This window comes from Chiloscyllium plagiosum, chromosome 13, assembly GCF_004010195.1.
Source record: "Chiloscyllium plagiosum isolate BGI_BamShark_2017 chromosome 13, ASM401019v2, whole genome shotgun sequence".
Taxonomy (NCBI): Eukaryota; Metazoa; Chordata; class Chondrichthyes; order Orectolobiformes; family Hemiscylliidae; genus Chiloscyllium; species Chiloscyllium plagiosum.
In genome coordinates, this window is record NC_057722.1 from 53,711,273 (window position 1) to 53,734,760 (window position 23,488).

The 23,488-nt window shown below is 41.1% G+C and overlaps 1 protein-coding gene across 7 annotated transcripts in view; it reads right to left on the reverse strand.

Annotated features, from left to right (window-relative positions):
- The window catches only part of tnk2b (tyrosine kinase, non-receptor, 2b), a 270,657-nt gene that overhangs the window by 31,946 nt on the left and 215,223 nt on the right, over nt 1-23,488 (reverse strand). For all 7 annotated transcript variants that reach the window (XM_043702430.1, XM_043702434.1, XM_043702433.1 and 4 more), the window contains one exon: nt 15,095-15,189. In XM_043702430.1, coding sequence (XP_043558365.1) covers nt 15,095-15,189 — 95 coding nt within the window. The remainder of the gene's footprint in view (nt 1-15,094; nt 15,190-23,488) is intronic.

The following is a 23,488-nucleotide window of genomic DNA, read 5'->3' on the forward strand; positions in this document are numbered from 1 at the left end:
TTTTCACTGGAATAAATTAGTGTAAAATGTTCCACTTTCTTGACATTATAGTGAATAATATAACTTGTTGTGGAAATTTGAGTTTTTGCTTAAGCTTATCCTTGGAAAGGGGAGCAAGGAGACCCTAATATCAATGAAATGTTGACCTGTGTTGCACGTGCTCAGATTTCTCAAAAAAAATCTGTAATTTTTCAATTTTAATTTAATTTACAGCCACTAGATGGAACACTTTATACAGGAGGAACTGATAAAATTTGAAAGCCACAGTTCCACTCCAGAGAAGAATGGTTTCTGTTTCAAAAGTCCAACATAAGAAATTTAATAGCTGTGCACTTAGAAAAGAGGAGGAGGATTTGAAAGATGCAGTATGGATTTACAAAAGGGAAATCATATACTATAAATCTACAGGAAGTCTTTGAGGATGTAACTTATAGATTTGTTGAGAGGGAGCCAATGGATGTGGACTTTCAGAAGGCTTTTGACAAAGTCTCACTTAAGAGATAAATATGTAAAATTAAAACACATGGGATGAGGATAGTCTACTGAAATAGGTAGAAGACTGGTGGGCAGAAAGGAAGCAGGCAATAACTAGTGAGGTACCTTAGGAATCAGTGCGAGGACTCCAGCCAATAAGAATATATTTTAGATGAGGGAATGATTCAGATGAAGGAACTAAATGTAATATTTCCAAATTTGCAGATGACACAAAGCTGGGTGGGACACAAAACTGTGAAGAGGATGCAGAGATGTTTCAGTGTGATTTGGCCGAGCTGACTGAATAGGCAAGTGCATGACAGATGTAGTATAATACGGATAAATGTGAGGAGTAATTTTGACGGTTTTAGGTGAGAGCTTTCAAAAGCTAGATTGGGGGCAGACGTTTGCAGGTAAAGGGATGGCTAGAAAATGGAAAGCCTTCAAAAATGAACGAACTAGAGTCCAGGGACAGTATATTCCTGTTAGGGTGAAAGGAAAGGCTGGCAGGTGTAGGGAAAGCTGGATGACTAGAGAAACTGAAGTTTTGTTTAAAAAAAAAAGCAAGCAAGCATATGTCAGGTATAGCCAGGAGAGGTCGTGTGATTCTTTAAAAGAATATAAAGGCAGTAGGAGTATACTTAAGAGGGAAATCAAAAGGGCAAAAAGGGGACATGAGATAGCTTTGGCAAATAGGGTTAAAGAGAATCCAGAGGGTTTTTAAAAATACATTAAAGACAAAAGGGTAACTAGCGAGAGAATAGAGCCCCTCAAAGATCAGCAAGGCAGCCTATGTGTAGAGCGGCAGGTGATGGAGGAAGATACTAAACGAGTATTTTGCATCAGTGTTTACTGTGGAGAAGGACATGGAAGATATAGAATGTGGCAAAATATGGACATCTTGAAAAATGTCCATATTACAGAAGGAGTGGTGTTGGATGTCTTGAAATGTATAAAAGTGGATAAATCCCCAGGACCTGATCAGGTGTACCCCAGAACTCTGTGGGAAGCTAGGGATGTGATTGCTGGGCCTCTTGCTGAGATAGTTGTAACATCGATAGTCACAGGTGAGCTGCCAGAAGACTGGAGGTTGGCAATCGTGGTGCCACTGTTTAAGAAGGGCGGTAAGGACAAGCCAGGGAACTATAGACTGGTGAGTCTGACATCGGCAGTGGGCAGGTCGTTGATAGGAATCCTGAGGGACAGGATTTACATGTATTTGGAAAGGCAAGAACAGATTCGGGATAGTCAGCATGGCTTTGTGCGTGGGAAATCATGTCTCAAACTTGATTAAGATTTTTTCGAAGAAGTAACAAAGGAGAGGATTCATGAGGACAGAGTGGTGGACGTGATCTATATGGCATTCGGCAAGATTCCTCGTGGGAGACTGGTTAGCAAGGTGTATGGAATAGAGGGAGAACTAGCCATTTGAATACAGAACTGGCCCAAATGTAGAACACAGAGGGTGGTGAAGGAGGGTTGCTTTTCAGACTGGAGGCCTGTGACCAGTGGTGTGCCACAAGGATTGGTGCTGGGTCCACTACGTTTCGTCATTTATACAAGTGGTCTGGATGTGAATATAGGAGGTATACTAAGTTTGCAGATTATGCCAAAATTGAGGGTGTGGTGGACAGCAAAGAAGATTACCTCAGATTACAACGGGATCTTGATCAGATGGGCCTATGGGCTGAGGAGTGGCAGACAGAGTTTAATTTAGATAAATGCGGGGTGCTGCATTTTGAAAAGCAAAACTTAGTAGGATTTATACACTTAATGGTTAGGCCCTAGGGAGTGTTGCTGAACAAAAAGACCTTGGTGTGCAGGTTCATAGTTCCTTGAAAGTAGAGTCGCAGGTTGATCGGATAGTGAAAGTAAGGTTTGGTATGCTTTCCTTTATCGGTAGGAGCATTGAGTATAGGAGTTGGAAGATCATGTTTTGGCTGTACAGGACATTGGTTAGGCCACATTTGGAACATTGTGTGGAATTCTGCACTCCTTCCTATCGGAAGGATGTTGTGAAACTTGAAAGGGTTCAGAAAAAATTTACAAGTATGTTGCCAGGATTGGAAGGTTTAAATGAGGGAGAGGCTAAATAGGCTGACGCTGTTTTCCCTGGAGCGTCAAAGGCTGAGGGATGGCCTTATAGCAGTTTATAAAATCATGAAGGGCATGGATAGGATATATAGACAAAGTCTTTTCCCTGGGGTGGGGGAGTCCAGAACTAGAGGGCATAGGTTCAAGGTGACAGGGGAAAGACATTAAAGGGATCTAATGGGCAACTTTTTCATGCAGAATGAGCTGCCAGAAGTGGTGGAGACTGGTACAGTTACAGCATTTAAAAGTCTTCTAGATTGGTATATGAATAGGAAGGGTTTAGAGGGATCAAGTGCTGGCAAATGGGATGGGAATAAGTTAGGACATCTGGTCGGCATGGAGGAGTTGGACCAAAGGGTCTGTTTCTGTGCTGTACATTTCTATGACTCTATGAGTAAAAACAAGAGAACAGATTAATGTCTGAATGGCTATAAACTGAAAGAGGAGAATGTGTAATGAAACCTGCGTGTTCTCTTACACCAGAGTCAGAAAGTGTGGTGCTGGAAAAGCACAGCCAGTCAGGCAGCATCCGAGGAGCAGGGGAGTCAACATTTCGAGCACAAGCTCTTCATCAAGAATTTAGATACATTAATATGTAATCAAAATGTGCAATCCATTCTAAAAGATGAAAGATTAACAGCAATCTAGGTTTATTCAACATATCATATCAGTTGCATGACACTTTGATCTTGTGCTCTAAATTCTGTGTCTTCGATCCTGCCCCACTAGCTACCTGACAAAGGAGCAGTGCTCCAAAAGCTAGTGCTTCCAAATAAACCTTTTGACTATAACCTGGTGTTATGTGATTTCTAGTTTTATATGAGGAAAGATGCTACTGCTGTTGAAGGAGTGCAGTCAAAGTTTACCAGACTGATTCCTGATGTCAGAACTGGCATACGTGGAGGGGTTTAATCAGTTAGGATTATATTCACTGGAGTTGAGAAGAACGAATGATGATTTCAAACTAACCTATAAAATCCTAACAGGACTAGACAGGGTGAACAGGAAGGATGTTCCCGGTGATTGGCAGTCCAGGACCAGCGGTCACAGCCTAATGATATAGGGTGACCCATTTAGGACTGAGATAAGGAAAATGTTTTTCACTCAGTGCTGAGCTTGTGGAATTCACTGCCACAGAAGAATGGCCAAATGGTGGGCGGCACGGTGGCACAGTGGTTAGCACTGCTGCCTCGCAGCGCCAGAGACCCGGGTTCAATTCCCGTCTCAGGCGACTGACTGTGTGGAGTTTGCACGTTCTCCCAGTGTCTGCGTGGGTTTCCTCCGGGTGCTCCGGTTTCCTCCCACAGTCAAAAGATGTGCAGGTCAGGTGAATTGGCCATGCTAAATTGCCCGTAGTGTTAGGTAAGGGGTAAATGTAGGGGTATGGGTGGGTTACGCTTCGGCGGGTCGGTGTGGACTTGTTGGGCCGAAGGGCCTGTTTCCACACTGTAAAGTAATCATTGTGTGATTACAAGGGGGAATTGGACATAGCACTTTGGACTAAAGATCTCAAAGGATATGATGGAAAAGTGGGATCACACTACTGAGTAGGATGATCAGCCATGATCATAATGAATGATGGAGCAGAGTATAAGGACTAAATAGTCCACTCATGTTTCCATTTTCTACATTCATCTATTCCTATGTTTGCTCATCATTAAGACACACAAGTCCTGAAAAAAGCCCATTAATTTACTCTGTCCTATCTCTGAAATTATCACAATGTGGTCAAGAGAAACAGACTGGGGCAAAGGCATAAAGCTATCTTGTGAATTTTAAGGATCACAATATTTTATTGACTCCTGAACAAAGATCGTTCAGTATCGGTGAACTCAAATACCAATTTGACAACGTGGATGTTTGTAAGCAAGTTGATTAAAATGAACTTGCTCTGTCCTCACTTTGTACCGTATAGAGCTTCGTTATTCAAAGTTTGAGAAAAGATTTGTAGCTCGGGTGCTCATTGTTGTGGTTCTGTTCGCCGAGCTGGAAATTTTTGTTGCAAACGTTTCGTCCCCTGTCTAGGTGACATCCTCAGTGCTTGGGAGCCTCCTGTGAAGCGCTTCTGTGGTGTTTCCTCCGGCATTTATAGTGGCCTGTCCCTATATTTGCTTCGTTATTAGCAGCAAATTTGCAGATCAATTAAATCCCAGTTTAAAATGCTACTGTACAAAATCTGTCAACCAAGCAGTGGAGTTCAAAGTAAATGCTTTCAAGGAATCTGCTATAGAATGAGAATTTAATTTTCTTGTTTTTGTGGACTAAATAACTGCAACATTGTTTGTTATTTCATACCTGGTGTTACCTTTACCTTTCCCTAAAGGACAGCAGGAGGGAGAATCTACTTTGGTCTTAGTGAAGCTAAAAGTATTGCTTCAGTAAGTACACTCTGAGACACTCCACTGAATTGATCATTATTCCTCCCAGACACGAATTACTGGAAGAGTACACCCACAGACAGAGTCTAATAGATTCTATTTATATTTGCAGTCATCATAGACTGTCTTTATCCTCATTATCTAAATAATATGCTGTGTGCAATTTGTGTCCTGCAGCAGCCACATTTGTGCCCGGATCTACTGGCCAAACATGTCACATACACAGAATAACATCTGTGATAGGCAATGCAGAGAAAGATTATTGGAGGCCCTTGCAAGGATCAGTGAAAATCAGCACACTGTCCAGAAACTCTACACCTCAACCTGTTTCCAAAATCAGTTTGCAACATGCCAGAGCCGTACAAATGGAAAATTACTCATGAGTGGGTGGGTAGCGACTGATGCCAAGTTTCACTCTACAAACTTATGGCAAAAGAAATCCAACTGCTGGTGCCAGTCTATATTGAGAACTGGATAGTGTCTGATGGAGCTATAAGAATTAGCTTACAGAAAAATCTCTTTATCAGAAGTGATTTCTCTCAACCCATATCCAATCTTTAGCAGACTTCTAGGATTGTGGCCTGTGTCAGAAGTTCTCAATTCCAAAATGGTTCTTGTTTGCTCCCTTATGAAATCAAGCAAGGGCATTAAAAACTTCTTCCTTGCAACCTCTCTATCACTACTTCCAATCTTCTTCACTTAAGCAAATCCCTACCATAATTCAGGACTCACAAGCATCAAGAGCCCTGTGATGCACTGCACACATGCCCATTCTTCATGTCTGAGCCTGGCCAATGTAGGTTGCCAGAAGGGCTTATGCCCGAAACGTCGATTCTCCTGTTCCCTGGATGCTGCCTGACCTGCTGCGCTTTTCCAGCAACACATTTTCAGCTCTGATCTCCAGCATCTGCAGACCTCACTTTCTCCTCAGGCTATTCAATTGATTTGGGCATCAGCAGTAGTGTTAATCTTATCCAAATCTGAGCTTCAAATACTTACAATTTCCTTTGGGAGGCCCTATAATCAGGTAACGTGTTCCTGGTCGTCAGCACTTTCTCGAAGAAACTCTCATTGCATTTTAGACTGAGGTCAGTTGCCTCAACATAGACCAAGGAATAAACTTAGAATGTGGCAGATCTCTCTTGTTTAACAGCAAATCGGTTGATGCCTTTACCAATTTAGATATATTGGGTTTTCTTTTCCTTGTCACTGTTTTTTCAGCAAAGGAGGAATAGAAGTTACCATGGGATGGGGACCTACAAATTCCGATAGATGCTCAATATGATACTTACAGTTAAATTACCTGGAACATATTTATCTAATTAAGCACAAATTTAAATTTTCCAAAGAGGTACTTCCATCAGAATTTGTTGACGTACATCCTTGTTAATTTGTTGACTAAAATAACAGTTAATTTCTATATACAGATATTTGTAAATAATTACAGCACCATCCCTTTGTTTTTCTGTTTAATACCACAAAAACAAAGGAAATAATTAAAGGACTTGCTCCTTATGAAAAGAGAAAAACTAGAAGTTTTTCTGATCCCTCAGTTGTTATTGTATTTGCTTTTACATGAATAAAAAACTCTTCTCTGACTCTTACTCAGACAGTTTTTTTCTGTCTTTTCCTGAAGTGTCATTAACTGGTCAAAATAGTTTCACATACACAAGAAGTGTGGTGCTGGAAAAGCACAGCCGGACAGGCAGCATCCGAGGAGCTGGAGAGTCAATGTTTCGAGAATAAGCTCTTCATCAGCTCCTTCTGAGCTGGCTCTCAGAATTAACAGGATGTCTGACGCTGTCAGCCAGGGCTTTCTGACTGGATCAGATTAACAACTCTAATCATGAATCTCATATTCTATGAGGTCCAGCCAGCTGACCTTGTTACAATCACTACATTCCCCCACCCAAAACCAAGGATGTAGGCCGGTTCTTGTTTATATCTCCTCCTGGGGCACTTTAGCACCTGGTCAGGCTCCTCCAACTCGACACACTAGTCGTATCAGAGGCAATGCACAGTTGCTTGCCTCTTGTGCCCAGAGCTTCTTGAAAGAAATTCATTCCCTTCTTCAGGCAGTAAAGGCATGTCCATTTCAGATTCCAAGGTATCTTCAATGTTGGATGGAGGGGGAGAACCCACAGATTCCAAAACACTCAAAGGCTGTTGAGGAGCCAGATAGGCTTTGCTCCGCATCATTTGAGTTTGCGGCTTTCATCTGGCCCATGTGCTCGTTCAGGACTGTGGCATCTACCCAAACTTTATTCATCACTGGGCCTAACCTCGCGTCAACCATGCCTCTTACCCATTCCCATGGTTCCGATACCAAATTTTGTCCTCTGAAGTAAACTGTCTCTCTCTTCACGGAGTCTTGTGCCTGGCATGGGCATTCCTGCTGTCGTTTCACCCTCCGTGCTAGGTCATGTAAGATCAGACTTAATGTGGTGTGGCATCTTCTCCACATTAGCAACTCTGCTGGAGCTATCCCTATAGTTGCATGAGGGGTGGTCCTATGATCAAATAGGAAACAGGACAGTTTGGTATCTAGTGAAGATGTGGGCTGCTTCTTTAAGCCTGTCTTCAAAGTTTAGACTGCTCTTTCTGCCACACCATTGGATGATGGATAGTAAGGAGCTGTCCTTACATGTCAAATACCATTCGACTTTAGGAAATACTCAAATTCCCAGCTGGCAAAGATAGCCCATTATCTATGACCAACACTTTAGCATATGCACAGTTTTTCTATCGAAATTCCCATGTTTGATGAATGAACTCTATGTACGTTTAGCCACTTTGAGTTGGCGACCATAATGACTAAGAACATTAAGCACACGAAAAGACTTACATAGTCAATGTATAACTGAGTCCAGGGTTTACCCGGCCATTCCCATGAACGCGGAGGGGTCGCTGGCAGTAATTTCTGTCGTTGTTGGCACTCTGGGCACTGCCCCACCAACGCAGCCAACTCTGCATCCAATCCTGGCCACCAAACACATAGTTTTGCTAACGTGCCAATTTCGGATATCCCTGCATTTCAGTCAGACTTTGGTTTAAATCTTTATTTGGGACAATCACTCTTGCTCCCCATGTTCTCCCCTTCAGGGATCTGCTCTCTCTGGGATCAAAATGTTTCAATTCTGGTTGTGACGGTCCTTTAGTTCCCCATCAGCACTGTTTCAGTTTTGCCAGGACTGGATCTTTCTGCATCAAAAGTCTGTTATTGTCAGCTGTGACTGGAAGTGTATCCAGAAAATTTAAAACCATTACGGACTCTATCAGTGGTGATACCCCTTGGTGCTGTATTTGCCAGTGGGAGTCAGCTCGATGCATTTGCATTTGCTGCTTGGCCTCCTGGACAATGTCCCAAATTGTAATAATATGCACTTATATTCCTTGAAGGGCTTATGCCCAAAACGTCGATCCTCCTGCTCCTCTGATGCTGCCTGACCTGCTGTGCTTTACCAGCATCACACACTCAACTCTGATCTCCAGCATCTGCAGTCCTCACTTTCTCCTCGCACTTACATTACAGCCCACCATTGAATCTGGCCTGAAGCTATGGGCGGGCCTGTCTTGTCCTCTTTAAGCAGACCTTGCTGGGGTTTGTTGTCTGTTATTATTATGAACTTGCATCTGTAAAGGTATTGGTGGAACTTCCTGACTCCAAACATGACCGCCAAAACCTTCCTTCTCTATATGGGCATATTTACACTCTGCATTAGCCAAAGTCCTGGATGCATATACTATTGGGCGTTCTACTTCATTATATGCTTCAGCTTTGAGCTAATACCATCTTGACGCTGTACGGGGAGGTGTTGCATGTCAATACCAGATCTTGCTCAGCATCATAGTTTCCCAACATCTCAGAGATAATTGTTTCTTCACTTCCCTGAAAGTAATGGCTTAGCTATGCAGCCATTTTCACAGCTGACTCTTTTTCAAGAGTGGATGCAAAGGTCCAGGATGGAGGTCAGGTTACATGTAAACTTGCCATAATAGCTCAAGGAAAGACCCAAGCTCTAGTACATACGTGAGAGCCAGGGCCATTTTGATCACCCTCACTTCACCTTCCATGAGGTGTAACCTGGTCTTGTCGACTCTGCCACTCAAGTAGTTCACTTGGGGTGCCTGGAATACACATTTTTTCTCTCCTAAGACATTTGCCCATCTGGGAGAAATATCTAAGGACTCTAATCATGAATTACAAATTCTCGGAGTGCTCTTTACTGTTCTTTTCGGTTATTAGCATGTCATCTAGATAAATGGTGACCTGGAATAAATCTTGTAAAATGTTCTCCATCATCTGCTGAAAAATTGCACAGGCTGACAATGCACCAAATGGCAGGCTTATATAGTGACATAAACCCTTATGGAGCTGAAACTGGCCTGTCGCAAAGATGTTACTGCAGTTGTTATGGGGGATTTCAACATGCAGGTAGACTGGGAGAATCAGGATGGTACTGGACCTCAAGAGAGAGACCTTGTGGAGTGCCTCAGAGATGGATTCTTAGAACAGCTGGTGCTGGAGCCGACCAGGGAGAATGCAATTCTGGATCTGGTATTGTGCAACGAACCAGAATTGATCAGGGACCTCGAAGTGAAGGAGCCATTGGGAAGTAGTGACCATAATACATTAAGCTTCAATCTGCAATTTGAGAGGGAGAGGGTACAATCGGAAGTGATAATATTTCTGTTGAATAAAGGGAACTATGGAGCTATGAGGGAAGAGCTGGACAAAGTGTGTGTGTGTGTATACGTGTGTGTGTGAAACAGAAAGAGAGTGGGTGTGTGTGTATGTGTTGTGTGGGGAGGGGATAATTTATTCAACACTCAGAGACCTTTATCTGATCATTGACGCACATGGAAGACAGTACCGTTCAGCACTGATGCACTCTGAATTAGCGTGACTCACTACTTGAACCCTGAACGCTGATTTACAATATTGTGGGCAAAATGCCTCTTTAGAAAGTTCTAATCTGGGTTGATACCCCAGTGTAGTCCTGAGCAGGGGTGTGCAGTCAGAGGCGAATTGTTAAGAAAAAAGGTCGCATCTATCTGGCATGGTAGCTCAGTGGTTAGCACTGCTGTCTCACAGCACCAGGGTATTGCATTTGATTCTACCGTTGGGCGACAGTACATTCTCCCCATGTCTGTGTGGGTTTCCTCTGGGTGCTCAGGTTTCCTCCCACAATCCAAAGACATGCAGGGTACGTGAACTGGTCATGCTAAATTGTCATAATGTTCAGGTTAGGTGCATTAGTCACGGGTAAGTATAGGATAATAGGATAGGGGAATGGATCTTCAGAAGATTGGTGTGGATTTGTTGAGCTGAAGGGCCTGTTTCCACACTGTAGGGATTCTATGATTCTATCCTCTCAAGTGGAGGGAGAAGATACCATAGCACAATTTTAAAGAATAGTAAGGGAGTTAACCCTGGAGTCCTGACCAATCAACATTGCAAAAGCAGGTCACTTGGCAACTATCATATTGCTGTTTGTGGGAGCTTATTGTGCCCTGTTTCATTGGCTGAGTAAAAAAAATTTCATTGACCGTAATGAGCCTTGCTGAGGTTCATACAAATGTGACTTTCTTTCTTTATGTATTCTATTTATTCATTAACAACTTCACTGAGGGGTGGCACTACAAACAATCCATCTCTACCTTAATGATATTGTTGCATTACCTTGTAAGATTGACACCCAAATCTTCCCATCGCAGATATAAAGGTCTTTCTTGAAAACATCAAACCAGAGACGGCTGGCTTCAGTCTCAGTGCAGGGTGGGTGGCTTCCAATTGTCACCTTCATGTCTGTTTCTGATTTCAACACAAGAGGAGATCAACAACGTTCGTATTTACCAGAGACGAGTCATTGAGTTAGACACTGTGTGGCTTCACTATGGCTAGGAGAAAGTGAGGTCTGCAGATGCTGGAGATCAGAGCTGAAAATTTCATTTCCCCTCCTCCCACCTTGTCTCAGTCAAATCCATCGAACTCAGCACCGCCTTCCTAACCTGCAATCTTCTTCCCGACCTCTCCGCCCCCACCCCAGTCTGGCCTATCACCCTCACCTTGACCTCTTTCCACCTATCACATTTCCGACGCCCCTCCCCCAAGTCCCTCCTCCCTACCTTTTATCTTAGCCTGCTGGACAAACTTTCCTCATTCCTGAAGAAGGGTTTATGCCCGAAACGTCGATTCTCCTGTTCCCTGGATGCTGCCTGACCTGCTGCGCTTTTCCAGCAACACATTCCAATCCAGTGAGGGAAGTTGGAAGATTTAAGCTGCTATCTTTTTGACGAGAGCCTACTAAGTGAAGGCCTGTCTGTCCTCTAATGTAGACATAGAAGAGCCAATGGCACTATTTTTAATAAGAGTTATAGATACATAGAAAACACAGTAAGATTTCATGCACAGAAGGTAGTCGTCTGGCACATTATGTCCATACCAGTCGATGAATACCTCGTCACACTAATCCCACTCTCCAAATTTTGATTCCTAAACCCATTGACTGTTCCACCGCATGTTTTAATGTGATTATGGTTTTTGCCTGTATTACCCTTTGAACTCGTGGGTTCCAGAACCTCACCACTGATGAGAAAGTTGTTCCAGGTGTCATAGTCAATATTTTTTCAATAATTAGTACAGCATTTCTTTTTGTGGGAGCTTGCTACATGTAAATTGCCTGCTATGTGTCAACACTGACTGTACTTCCAAAGTACTTTATTGGCTGTAAAGCATTTTGGATCTTTCTGTGGCCATAACAGTTACTATATAAATGCAATTTAATTTTAATAACTCAATAGTTACTCATAGAAATCTAATGTTATATCACTGGGATGCTTTTTTGCCATTATTATGGCAATAATGTTTTTTTCAAATTTAAAAAAAAGTTATGATATTTCAGCTACTTTAATCCCATGTGTATCACTGATGATTTGTATTTACTCTGTGGAAATTTTAATTGAGTAGAAGATTTTACTGCATTTTACTTTCTGATTTGCTGTTTGAGAATACTTCAGTGTAATTGGCTGCCAACTCCCTGCGGTGATATCACTGTTACTGTATGCCTAGTGTTTGTCTTGATCTTGCACATATCAAGAAAGGGAAACTTCATGCCTCAGAGATCACTAGATAGCAGAAAATCCCTTTAATACTTCAAAGTACTCTTTTGGTATGATCCTAGATATTGAATATTGTTAGATATTATTACTGGAGCGAATCATAGATTTACATTTAAATAGTTCCCATTTCTGTCTTTGTTCACTCCTTTCCTCAGCAATATTTTGTGTTTGATTTTGTCTACTTTCTGTGGTTTTATTTACCCTAATGAAGAAGAGCATATCTTCTCAACATCACAACTATTGATCTCACCCTGCTTGGCTGTTGTATGGAACCCCCTACGTGTTAACCCCTTAAAGCCAAATACATAACAATATTGTCAAATTTGATGGAATTTTAATGCATTTACTTTAGGGGAAATTTGGCATGTTAATATGCTGCAGTTTTTCTTATCTGCGATGTTTTGTGTTATGTTGCTGAAAATATTACTGATGAAATACTTAGCAGTTGTAGTAAAATCATGCGTATACTTAGGATGAAGAAGATTATGAGTACCACATATGCTTGGTCCAGTTCTTGTTGGATTCATTTGGATATCAAAGTTGAAACTTTATTGCTGGAACAGCACAGCAGGTCAGGCAGCATCCAGGGAACAGGAGATTCGACGTTTCGGGCACAGGCCCTTCTTCAGGAATGAGCAGAGAGTGTTCAGCAGGAGAAGATAAAAGGTAGGGAGGAGGGACTTGGAGGAGGGGCGTTGGAAATGTGATAGGTGGAAAGAGGTCAAGGTGAGGGTGATAGGTGGGAGTAGGATGGAGGCGGAGAGGTCAAGAAGAAGACATTTCCAACTCCCCTCCTCCAAGTCCCTCCTCCCTACCTTTTATCTTCTCCTGCTGAACACTCTCTGCTCATTCCTGAGGAAGGGCCTGTGCCCGAAACGTCGAATCTCCTGTTCCCTGGATGCTGCCTGACCTGCTGTGCTGTTCCAGCAATAAAGTTTCAACTTTGATCTCCAGCATCTGCAGACCTCACTTTCTCCTAATAGTATACTGGCCTTCATAACAAGAGGGATTGAGTATAGAAGCAAAGAGGATTTACTGCAGCTGTACAGGGCCCTGGTGAGACCACACCTCGAGTACTGTGTGTAGTTCTGGTCTCCAAATTTGAGGAAAGACATTCTGACTATTGAAGGAGTGCAGCATAGGTTCACAAGGTCAATTCCTGGAATGGCGGGACTACCTTACGCTGAAAGACTGGAGCGACTGGGCTTGTATACCCTTGAGTTTAGAAGACTGAGAGGGGATCTGATTGAGACATATAACATTATTAAAGGATTGGACACTCTGGAGGCAGGAAACATGTTTTGGCTAATGGGTGAGTGCCGAACCAGAGAATACAGCTTAAAAATACGGGGTAGACCATTTAGAAATTTCTTCACCCAGAGAGTGGTGGCTGTGTGGAATGCTCTGCCCCAGAGGGCAGTAGAGGCCCAGTATCTGGATTCATTTAAGAAAGAGTTGGATAGAGCTCTCAAGGATAGTGGAATCAAAGGTTATGGAGATAAGGCAGGAACAGGATACTGATTAAGGTGCAAGCTCGAAGGGCAGAATGACCTACTCCTGCACCTATTGTCTATTGTCTAATTGTAGCATACTTCTGGAAATCTTTACCTAACCGCAATTGCAAGTACACATGGCACATGTCCAGATTTTTCAAAGACTAAAAGCACCCCTGCCGGCTTTATGTGTAAATCATCTATGCAAAGGATTGGGCATTTATCCAGCTGCACAAAGCAGTTTACCATTTGTTTAAAATCCACACTAAGGCAAACCAATCTCTCAGGCTTTACAAACGGTATGACCAGTGCTCCCCATTCTAGAAACTAGACTGGTTTGATGATTCTTTTGCTTTCCAGCCTTCTGATTTCTGCCTCTACTTTTGCCCATAAGGCAAATGACACTGGGTATGTCTTGCAGAATCATGGAATTGCTTCCAGGTCAACCTGCAAGGTGGCCTTGGCTCCTTTGATGGTCCCTACACCTTCCTGAAAAACTTCCAGGTATTTAACTCTGATTTCATTCAGGCATCAACGATTTAATCAAAAACATTTAGGTGGATCTTTCTCAACCAATTTCACCCGTCAAGTTTGGACCTGAACCTTTCATTACAGTCCGTGATAACTGAACCAGCTGCTCCTCATCACAGACCAGAACCAAAATTGTACACTTAATGTGTAAAGGTTCCCTGGCACAAGTTCGTAGTCTAGCCAGGGTCTTGCACAAACTTAAGGGCTGGAGTTCAGACTGAATTTTGTTAAAAACTGGTTCTGTGATGACTGAAATGGCTGCAAGGTATTGACCTCAAAAATAAATATCTGATTAAATGGTCACCTGGTTCTCAAAGAAATTAGAACCAGGTGACCATTTAATCAGATGTTTATTTTGATTGGTTCTGATTTGGATTTTGCTAAGCAATTTAACTGTTCCAAACCAGATGTATTTGGACTTTCCAGGGTTTGCACTCTCCTGGATACCAGACCGAGTTTTCTTATTCAATTTAGGTCTTGTAGGACTGTCTTGCAGCATCAAGTCCGCATAGCAACAGCAACTACAATGGCTTGCTGGCCTGGAAGAAAATTTTAATTATTTAGCCAAGGTTTGGCTTTGCAATTACCTTCACTTAAGTGGTGTTCCCCAAGCTCAGTTGTGCTTGTGAGAGTGTCCACTTCCATCAGAATATCTTGCAAATTATATGCTCCACTTGCCACATTTTCCAATGATAAAGCCAGTGTGGTGCCTGTTTGAAGTCCAGTTGGACTTCAGCTAATGGACACTTTTGCATGACTACACCATTAACCCCACTCTCGTTGCCACTGAACTAACTCCAGAGGCCAATAATCCCACCATCAAGTCATCCTTTATTTACACATGGAGAGCCCTTGACACTGATCCAATTCCCTCAGAGCCAACTCTCACAGTTAACAGGCTGTCTCACCAAGTTAAGAGTCCTAATCAGGGAACTCATATTCAATGAGGTCTACCTGGCTGATAATGAAAAACTGTTTCAAGTGTAATTTGTAGACACATACCTGCCCTCAATGACTGTGATAACGTCATTCATCTGAATCTGCAGTTTATCCACTTCACTGAAGTCTTGCAGTGCTCGCATGTCTGTGGGCTGGGCCTATGCCATAAATACATTTCTTTTTAAGCATTGCAGACATAAAACTCAATTGCTCAAACAATGTATTGCATTACACTGGAATGATAACTCATTTTTTAAAAACTGAGAACCAGGACAAATTAGCAGCAAAAGATAGAACATATTTCCATTTATAAACACAGAAATATTCCCAAACCATCTAGAAACTAAAAGCAGAAACATGGGCAGGAAGGATAGAGAGAAAGCAAAAGGTTCTGAACATTTGGGAGCTATGTAGAAAATTCTGTACTTAACTAAAAGCCAAGTATAGGTTCTGTACAAATAGTCCAGATTACAGCCACTTATGCTGACCTGTAGCCTTTGTGCAACACTCTGGCAGCTTGCAGTCTCTCAGTGACTTCAAGTTTGACGGATCTGAACTGTTACTTTTGCTGGGAATTTTTAAGTTTAATTTTGCGTTCAAAGAATAAAGTAATTTTTAATTTTTAATTAAACTTTTCAGGCTTTTACTGACACGGTTTAAATGGTGATAAGATACCCACTTTCTACTTAGTTATTTTGTATGCCTGATTTTGATTTTTTTAAGTTCTGGGTTTGTACTAAAGATGGCATCTGTGAATGGGGACTTTGTACACTTTTTACTGTACTCCTGTACTTGAGCACATGTGACCATAAAACCTAACTCTAAAAACTTCTAAATTATAATTCATCTTTTCAGTCCTCACTATCTGTGATATGTCTGCATTTTGTCAGTTTCAATCTTCCATATTATTAGGAATAGTAATGTCTTTAATTTAGCATGATTACTACAATTCCACTTGTTGGACAACATCTATTTTTTCAGGTTTAAACATGGAGGTTCATTAATCACTTCGACAGATGAAGCAACAAATTGACAGCATTGATGTTGACAGAGCCAATCTACATCTATTGTTAATTTAATAATTTATTTTTGAAGTTAAGCATCCAAAAGAATAATCTTAGGAAAACCTAACTATCTCTAGCTACTGTCTTTCAAATCCAAACTGCTCATTTCAACAATAATTTGATCAATTGTTTTCAGAGTTGTAGAATATGGTCTCATTCTTTCCAGCTATCAGATGTATCTTCATCGATTTCAAAAGGGAGTCATCCAAAGGCACAAGTTGAACACTTGGCTCCAGCAACAACTATTTTAGTAGTGATATGGAAAAAAAAACAAGTTCTTTTTGACAAGCATGCCTTTTTGAATTGCCTATTTCCATTCATCTGTCCCAAACTCTTCAATTCAAAGGTTTAAACACTTTGTTAGAAGTTCTTTTGGTAAAATAAGATGCAAGCAGAAAGGACCAAACAAAAACCAGGCCAGGGTGTGGGTGATAAAAACAAGGAGGCATCCTAGACTGCAGAATCAGTAAGATGTGAGCAACTTTACAAAGGCAAGAACATTGCTCAGTGTATGTATATGTGGGAACTGTTGTCAGGAACATATGTTTTGCCTGAGATCCTAAATTGCAGAATTGAGTGATTGATTCTGTACTTGACTACAAGAATATATTAAGAAGTGAACACCTGTGACTTTATAAAATTTGTGTCTTAGCTGGCTAAGGTTAACTTTCCCTTGTGTGCACTTGAATAAACAGTTGTAACCTGTACCTGAGTCTCCTAGTGGTTTGTCAAATTGTCCACAACACAATTCAAAGTTAGATTCTCTACATCAATTTAGACTCTAAATCTAATGTTTAGTCATTTTATAATTCCTCTCTTTAACCATGAATTGTAAAGCTAAGTTCCCCTGATTTAATTAGCAACCCTACAACTTGCACAGATAAATATTTCCCTGTGTGCAAACATGTATACTTTAACTGCACTCTAAAATTGAATCCATCACTTTTATTTCACTTCTTCTCTACTTTCTCCCCTTTCTTCCTTACCCCCCCCTCCAAAGATCATGTTTCCTTTCTTTGCTTTCAGATAATTCATCTTCACAAACTTTAATTCTTCAACAATTATCATCTTTTCTGCTTTCATCACCTTCTCAGGCTTGGTTTGCCTGCATGTAAATTATAATATGTATAAATATATAATTATGCAATCCTAGAACATCTTCTACACATCTCTGGCGGTACACTTTATTAGTCTTCTAATCAACAGCAACTTCTATCGCTTCATCCTATTCTCTTTCAGCTCTTTCCAACCTATGCACCTGCCAGGGGATAATCTCTCTGATGTCAATCCCTTCCCTCTTCTTGTCCCATCTCAGGTGCTGTGAGCTCTGCCTTTAGTTAAGCTTTCATTGCCCCTCTTCATATCCCTCCCGAATATATATTCATTTTCTACCAAAATCCTGTTTTCTCTGGTCTTATTGTGGACTTTGATATTACAGCTTTGACAAAGACAAGGTTGAAGCTAATGCTGGCTTTCTTAATAAAGTTTACTTGTCTGGCCCATATCTCTAAATCACACGTCCATCCATCCCTCAGTCTTCAGGTGAGTTCTCCTCCTTTAAATATGTCAGCTTGTATCAGCTTTCACATCTTTAATTAAAAAAGCCTTTACCTGGTTGTCCACACAATTATCACCAGATTGCTTAGTTGTGTTTTCCCTTTCCTTTAATCTACTCTTTATCCCTGGTTATTTAAACCTCCATTTCAATTCTTCTTGTTTACTCTTCGGTGTTTGCTGACCTTCTATATCCTTAAATTTATTTTTCAATATAAACTCTTATCCATATTGTCGTTCAGGACTTGGATGTTATTAAGCAACTTTACTACATAACTGAAAAGGCAACCTCCTGACCTTACTCACATTCCTGTCCCAAACCTGTGTGTTTCCCCATCATTCCTGTAAACAAAAACTCTTCTCCAAGTCACCGTCCACTACACACTCAAATTCCCAACTATCCATCCAGCATTTAGCCTCTCATGACAACCAGCAGCTATAGATTTACTACATCACACTCTCTCCACCACACTTGTTGCCCTTATCCAGTTTTCCTTAGTTTAAATCATTCTTCCAGGATACCCTAAATCTCTGCTGCCCTCAATTTAACAGATACACACCTGAACATCTTTAGTGAACAACCGTATAGCCATGCCTCACCATATTTGGTAAGATTATTTAATGCATTATCAACAAGCAGTGTTATTCATTAATAAAATTGCTCAATACTTAAAGATAATTTAGGAAAGCAAGGACAACACCCAGTTTCTCCTCATACCACAAAACATTTTCTAAACTATTCCTCCTGTTTCCTCTGCCCTCATTTCAACTCAAGATGTTTAATATTAGAGAGATCAAGTTCAGCTTCTTTTACTACTTCTTTCTCTTTCCTCTCCCTCGGAGGCTAAATTTGTCTAAGGTATCTCTTGATTTAATTCACATTTGTATTTAATTTATTTTCTTTCTCCATTCATGCCTTCTACATTTGGGTGATCAGATCCACCTCGTGCTCTCTAGGCGTTATTCCTGATAAAGTGCCAAACACCAAACTTTCCCAGATTCCATGTTGGCTGACACTATTAACAGCATTCTTCTCTGCTCAGATATCATCTCTCTCTTTCCTTCAAATCTGCCATTATCAACCCGGTCAACAAAAATGCAAGCCTTCACTCCTCAATCCTTGCAAGCTTCCACTCTATTTCAAACCTCTTCAGGAGGCTTAGGACATATCGTCTCCTCCCAAATTTCTCCCCATCTTTCACAGAACTTCCCACTTGAATCTTACCAATCGAATCTCTGCTCCCATTAAAATATCAAAATGGCTCTTAAAAACAATGACACCCTAGTTAACCATGACAAAGTAAACTATCGTTCCATGTGACAATGCAGTCTTCGACGCAATAGAACAGAATCTTATTATCAAACATCTTTCCACAACTGTTCACCTGCCTGTTTTATTTTTATGCATCCAAATGCGTAGGAACAAGAGAATGCTATTTAGCCCATCAAGCCTGCCTTGACATTCAATATAATCACATCTGATCGAACATTTTAATACCTTTTATCCACCCCACACCATTGGTAATCAGAAATCTATCAATCTCTACCTGAAACATACTCAAAGACTGAGCTTTACCAGCCCTTGTGATAGAGAATGCCAAATGTTCACAACCCTCTAAGCAATAAAAAAATGCTCCTTATCTCAGACCTAAGTAGCACCCCCTTATTTTAAATTATGTCCCCTGTTCTAAACTCCCTAACCAGAGGAAACTGCTTTCATGCAATTACCCTTTATATCCATTTAAGCATTTTGTAAATTGCAAAGAAATCACCTCTCATTCTTCGAAACTCTTGACAGAATACATGGCCAGTTTGCAGTACACAGGACAATCCTACTAATGAGGTAAAAACAATGACTGCAGATGCTGGAAACCAGATTCTGGATTAGTGGTGCTGGAAGAGCACAGCAGTTCAGGCAGCATCTGAGGAGCAGTAAAATCGACGTTTCGGGCAAAAGCCCTTCATCAGGAATAAAGGCAGTGAGCCTGAAGCATGGAGAGATAAGCTAGAGGAGGGTGGGGGTGGGGAGAAAGTAGCATAGAGTACAATAGGTGAGTGGGGGAGAGGATGAAGGTGATAGGTCAGGGAGGAGGGTGGAGTGGATAGGTGGAAAAAATGATAGGCAGGTAGGACAAGTCATGGGGACAGTGTTGAGCTGGAAGTTTGGAACTAGGGTGAGGTGAGGGAAGGGGAAATGAGGAAACTGTTAAAGTCCACATTGATGCCCTGGGGTTGAAGTGTTCCGAGGTGAAAGATGAGGCGTTCTTCCTTCAGGCGTCTGGTGGTGAGGGAGCGGCGGTGAAGGAAGCCCAGGACCTCCATGTCCTCGGCAGAGGGGGAGAGGGAGTTGAAATGTTGGGCCACAGGGCGGTGTAGTTGATTGGTGCGGGTGTCCCGGAGATGTTCCCTAAAGCGCTTTGCTAGGAGGTGTCCAGTCTCCCCAATGTAGAGGAGACCGCTAATCCAGAATCCTACTAATGAGTCAGTGCATTCTTGCTGACATAAACCTTCCTGAGATAAGGAAACCAAAACAGCACACAAGTGCAGTTAACCATGCTCCTACATAACTGAAGCAAGACTTCACCATTCCTACACTCAAATCCCTTTGCAATAAAGCCTAACGTTTCTTTATGCTACTTTTGCTGAACTAATGTAATCTGTAAAGTCCTTCCTAACTGCTTGCTGCACCCACATATTAGACTTCAGTGATTTATGGACAAAGACACCTAGGTCCCTTAATACATCCACACGTTCAAAAGCCTCACCATTTGAAAAATACTCTGCATTATCTGTTCTTTGTAGCAAAGTAGTTAACCATGCATTTTTTCCATATTATATTCCATCTGTCACATTCTTATCCATTTGTTAAGCCTGTCCAAATCCTCCTAAAGCTGCTTTACATCTTTCTCACAATACATATTCCTACCAAACTTTATATCATCACAAATTTGTAAATATTTCATTTGGTCCTCACATCCAAATCACTAATAGATATTAAGAAGAACTGGTGCCCAAGTACTGATTTTTGTAGTGCCTCACTAATCATAGCCTGCCATCATGAGAATGACTCTTAATTCCTTCTGTTTTTTTTGTCTCTTAGCCAATCATTAATTCACGCCAAAACATTATGCCCTAGCCCACGTGCTTAATTATTTTTCTCACCAATCTCCTGTGGTTGCCTTCTGAAAATTTAAGTATATTGGACTTATCTATTCTCCTTTATCAATTTTGTTAGTAACATCTTCAAACATGATTTCCCGCTTGTGAATCCATGCTGACTATTCACAATCCTACATCATCAAAAATTTATTTTATACCATCCTTTCTGACTACTGATGTAAAACTAATAGGTCTGCAGCTCCCTATGTTGCCTCTCACTCCCTTCAAAAACAGTGGGGTCACATTTGCTATGAGTGCGGTGCTGGAAAAGCTCAGCAGGTCTGGCAGCATCTGAAGAGCAGGAAAATCGACATTTCGGGCAAAAGCCCTTCATCAGGAATCCTGATGAAGCCCATTCCTGATGAAGGCCTTTTGCCCGAAACATCAATTTTCCTGCTCCTCAGACGCTGCCTGACCTGCTCTGCTTTTCCAGCACCACACTCTTGACTCTAATCTCCAGCATCTGTAGTACTCATTTTCGCTTAACATTTGCTATGTCCCAATCCATGGGAATCATTCCAGAACCTATAGAACTTTGAAGATAATCATCAATGCATTGACTATCTTTATAGCTGCCACCTTCAACACTCTGGGATGTAAGCTACCATGTCCTGGGGATTTAACAATTTCCACTTCCATCAACTGTAATGCGCTATCTTTCTGCTCCCACACACTGACATCTCCTAAGTGTCTATCTTTGACTCCCATCTTTTTCTCATCTACAAGTTTATCTTAATAACATCATCTGAAAATTTAATATGCTGTCAATTTAATATGTACCTTGATGATAATCAGCTAAGCCTCTTTTTCCTCTTCTCTCCCACTGTATAACCCCTCCCCATCCTGATTCCAAATTGTCAGACTCCTCCAAAATTCAATACTGGATGAGCAGATAAATCAGTAAATTAAACTGTGGGATTACAGAAGCCATTGTTTTTGGTCTCTATCACAAACTCCATTCTATTGTCACTAACACATTTCTGTGGCAAATCTTGAGACTGAATCAAATGGTTCACAACATTGCTATCATATTGGAACCAAATATATCATATATTTAAGAATGCCTATTTTCACCTCTAACCTTTTCCAAACTTAACTTATCCACTACTGAAATCCTCATCCATGTATTAATTGTCTCTTTGCTTAATCATTTAAGCACGCTCCTGAGCAACACACAAAAGTTTTATTAATTGCAAATGACCACCCAGGTCCTAATGCACATGAACTCCCACTCACGAATGCTCCCTCTAAATGCGATCATTCTTGTATGCAACCTGTGCATCACAACTTTATGCATTTTACCCTTGCCACACACACACGTTGCCTTAAGCTGGACAAATTGAGGGTTTGGATTAGAGTGATGCTGGAAAAGCACAGCAGGTCAGGTTTTCCTTAGCTGCTGCCTGACCTGCTGTGCGTTTCCTGCACCACTCTAATCTTGACTCTGATCTCCAGCATCTGCGGTCCGCACTTTCACCAAATTGAGGGTTTGTGTAAGCACCTTAAGGGACTACTGTCACTCGGCAATCTCCTTTTCTATCTACACTAGTTCCCAGTCCAGAAATGATTTTTTTTTATAGATATTTTTATTAGAAATTTAACATTTTTACAAGTTTACAAAAATAAACAAAACTCTCAGATATAAACATTGATATACAATTAGCTCAAATATACAATAGCCAAAATTTAACAAAAAAAACACAACAACAGAAAAGAATTGAAAAAAACAAAAAGAAAAAAAAATAAACAAAACTCAACTATCTACTAATCTAACCTACAACTAACCAGAGTGTATATTTAAGTCTCTTACATGCTCGGGATGTGTTAGCATCAGATATAATAAAACCCGTATTCGTGCGGGATTCCTCCCCCGAGGGGCCCCGGACCAGCCAGGTTTGTAATCTCAATTAAATTAAATAAAAGCCCTTGTTAGGATAGCCGAAATATCTGTATTTATGTAATTCAAAAAGGGCTGCCATATTTTATAAAATAATTCGGTCTTTCGGTGCACCATATTTGTAAGGAAGTCAAGGGGAATACATTCCATAATTAGTCTGTGCCAATTTGAAAGTCCAGGGGGGCCCTCAGCCGCCCAGTTCACCACAATATTTTTCCTTGCACAGAAAGAAAGAATAGAAAATAGTCTCTTCCCGTACGTATCCAGGGAGGGAAAGTTCGAAAAGCCGAAGAGGAGAGATACAGGGTCCACTTTAATTTCTGTTCCTAAAATTTCTGTCAGGGTACTTGCTACTTTAGTCCAATATCTACGGATCTTATGACAGGTCCATAAGCAATGTACAAGAGTGCCCACCTCTATTTTGCATTTAGGACACATTGGAGATGCTCCTGCCTTAAATTTTGCCAATCAAACCGGTGCTATATGGGCCCTATGAAGTATCTTCAGCTGGATAGCCTGGGTTCTGTTACAAATAGTAATTCTTCTAGCATTTTCCCAAATATCATTCCACGTTTCTGTGGAGATTTCTAGTCCCAGATCCTGATCCCATGTTTTAAGCAGATGATCCATATCTCCCGATACTTCATCATGTAGTAAATGATAAATAGTACTGACGGAAGATACCCCCACTGGTCGTAGGACACTACATTCTCTATCGGATTTATAAAGACTATCTAATAACGTTCTTCTGTATATAATCTCGAATTTGGAAGTATCGAAAGA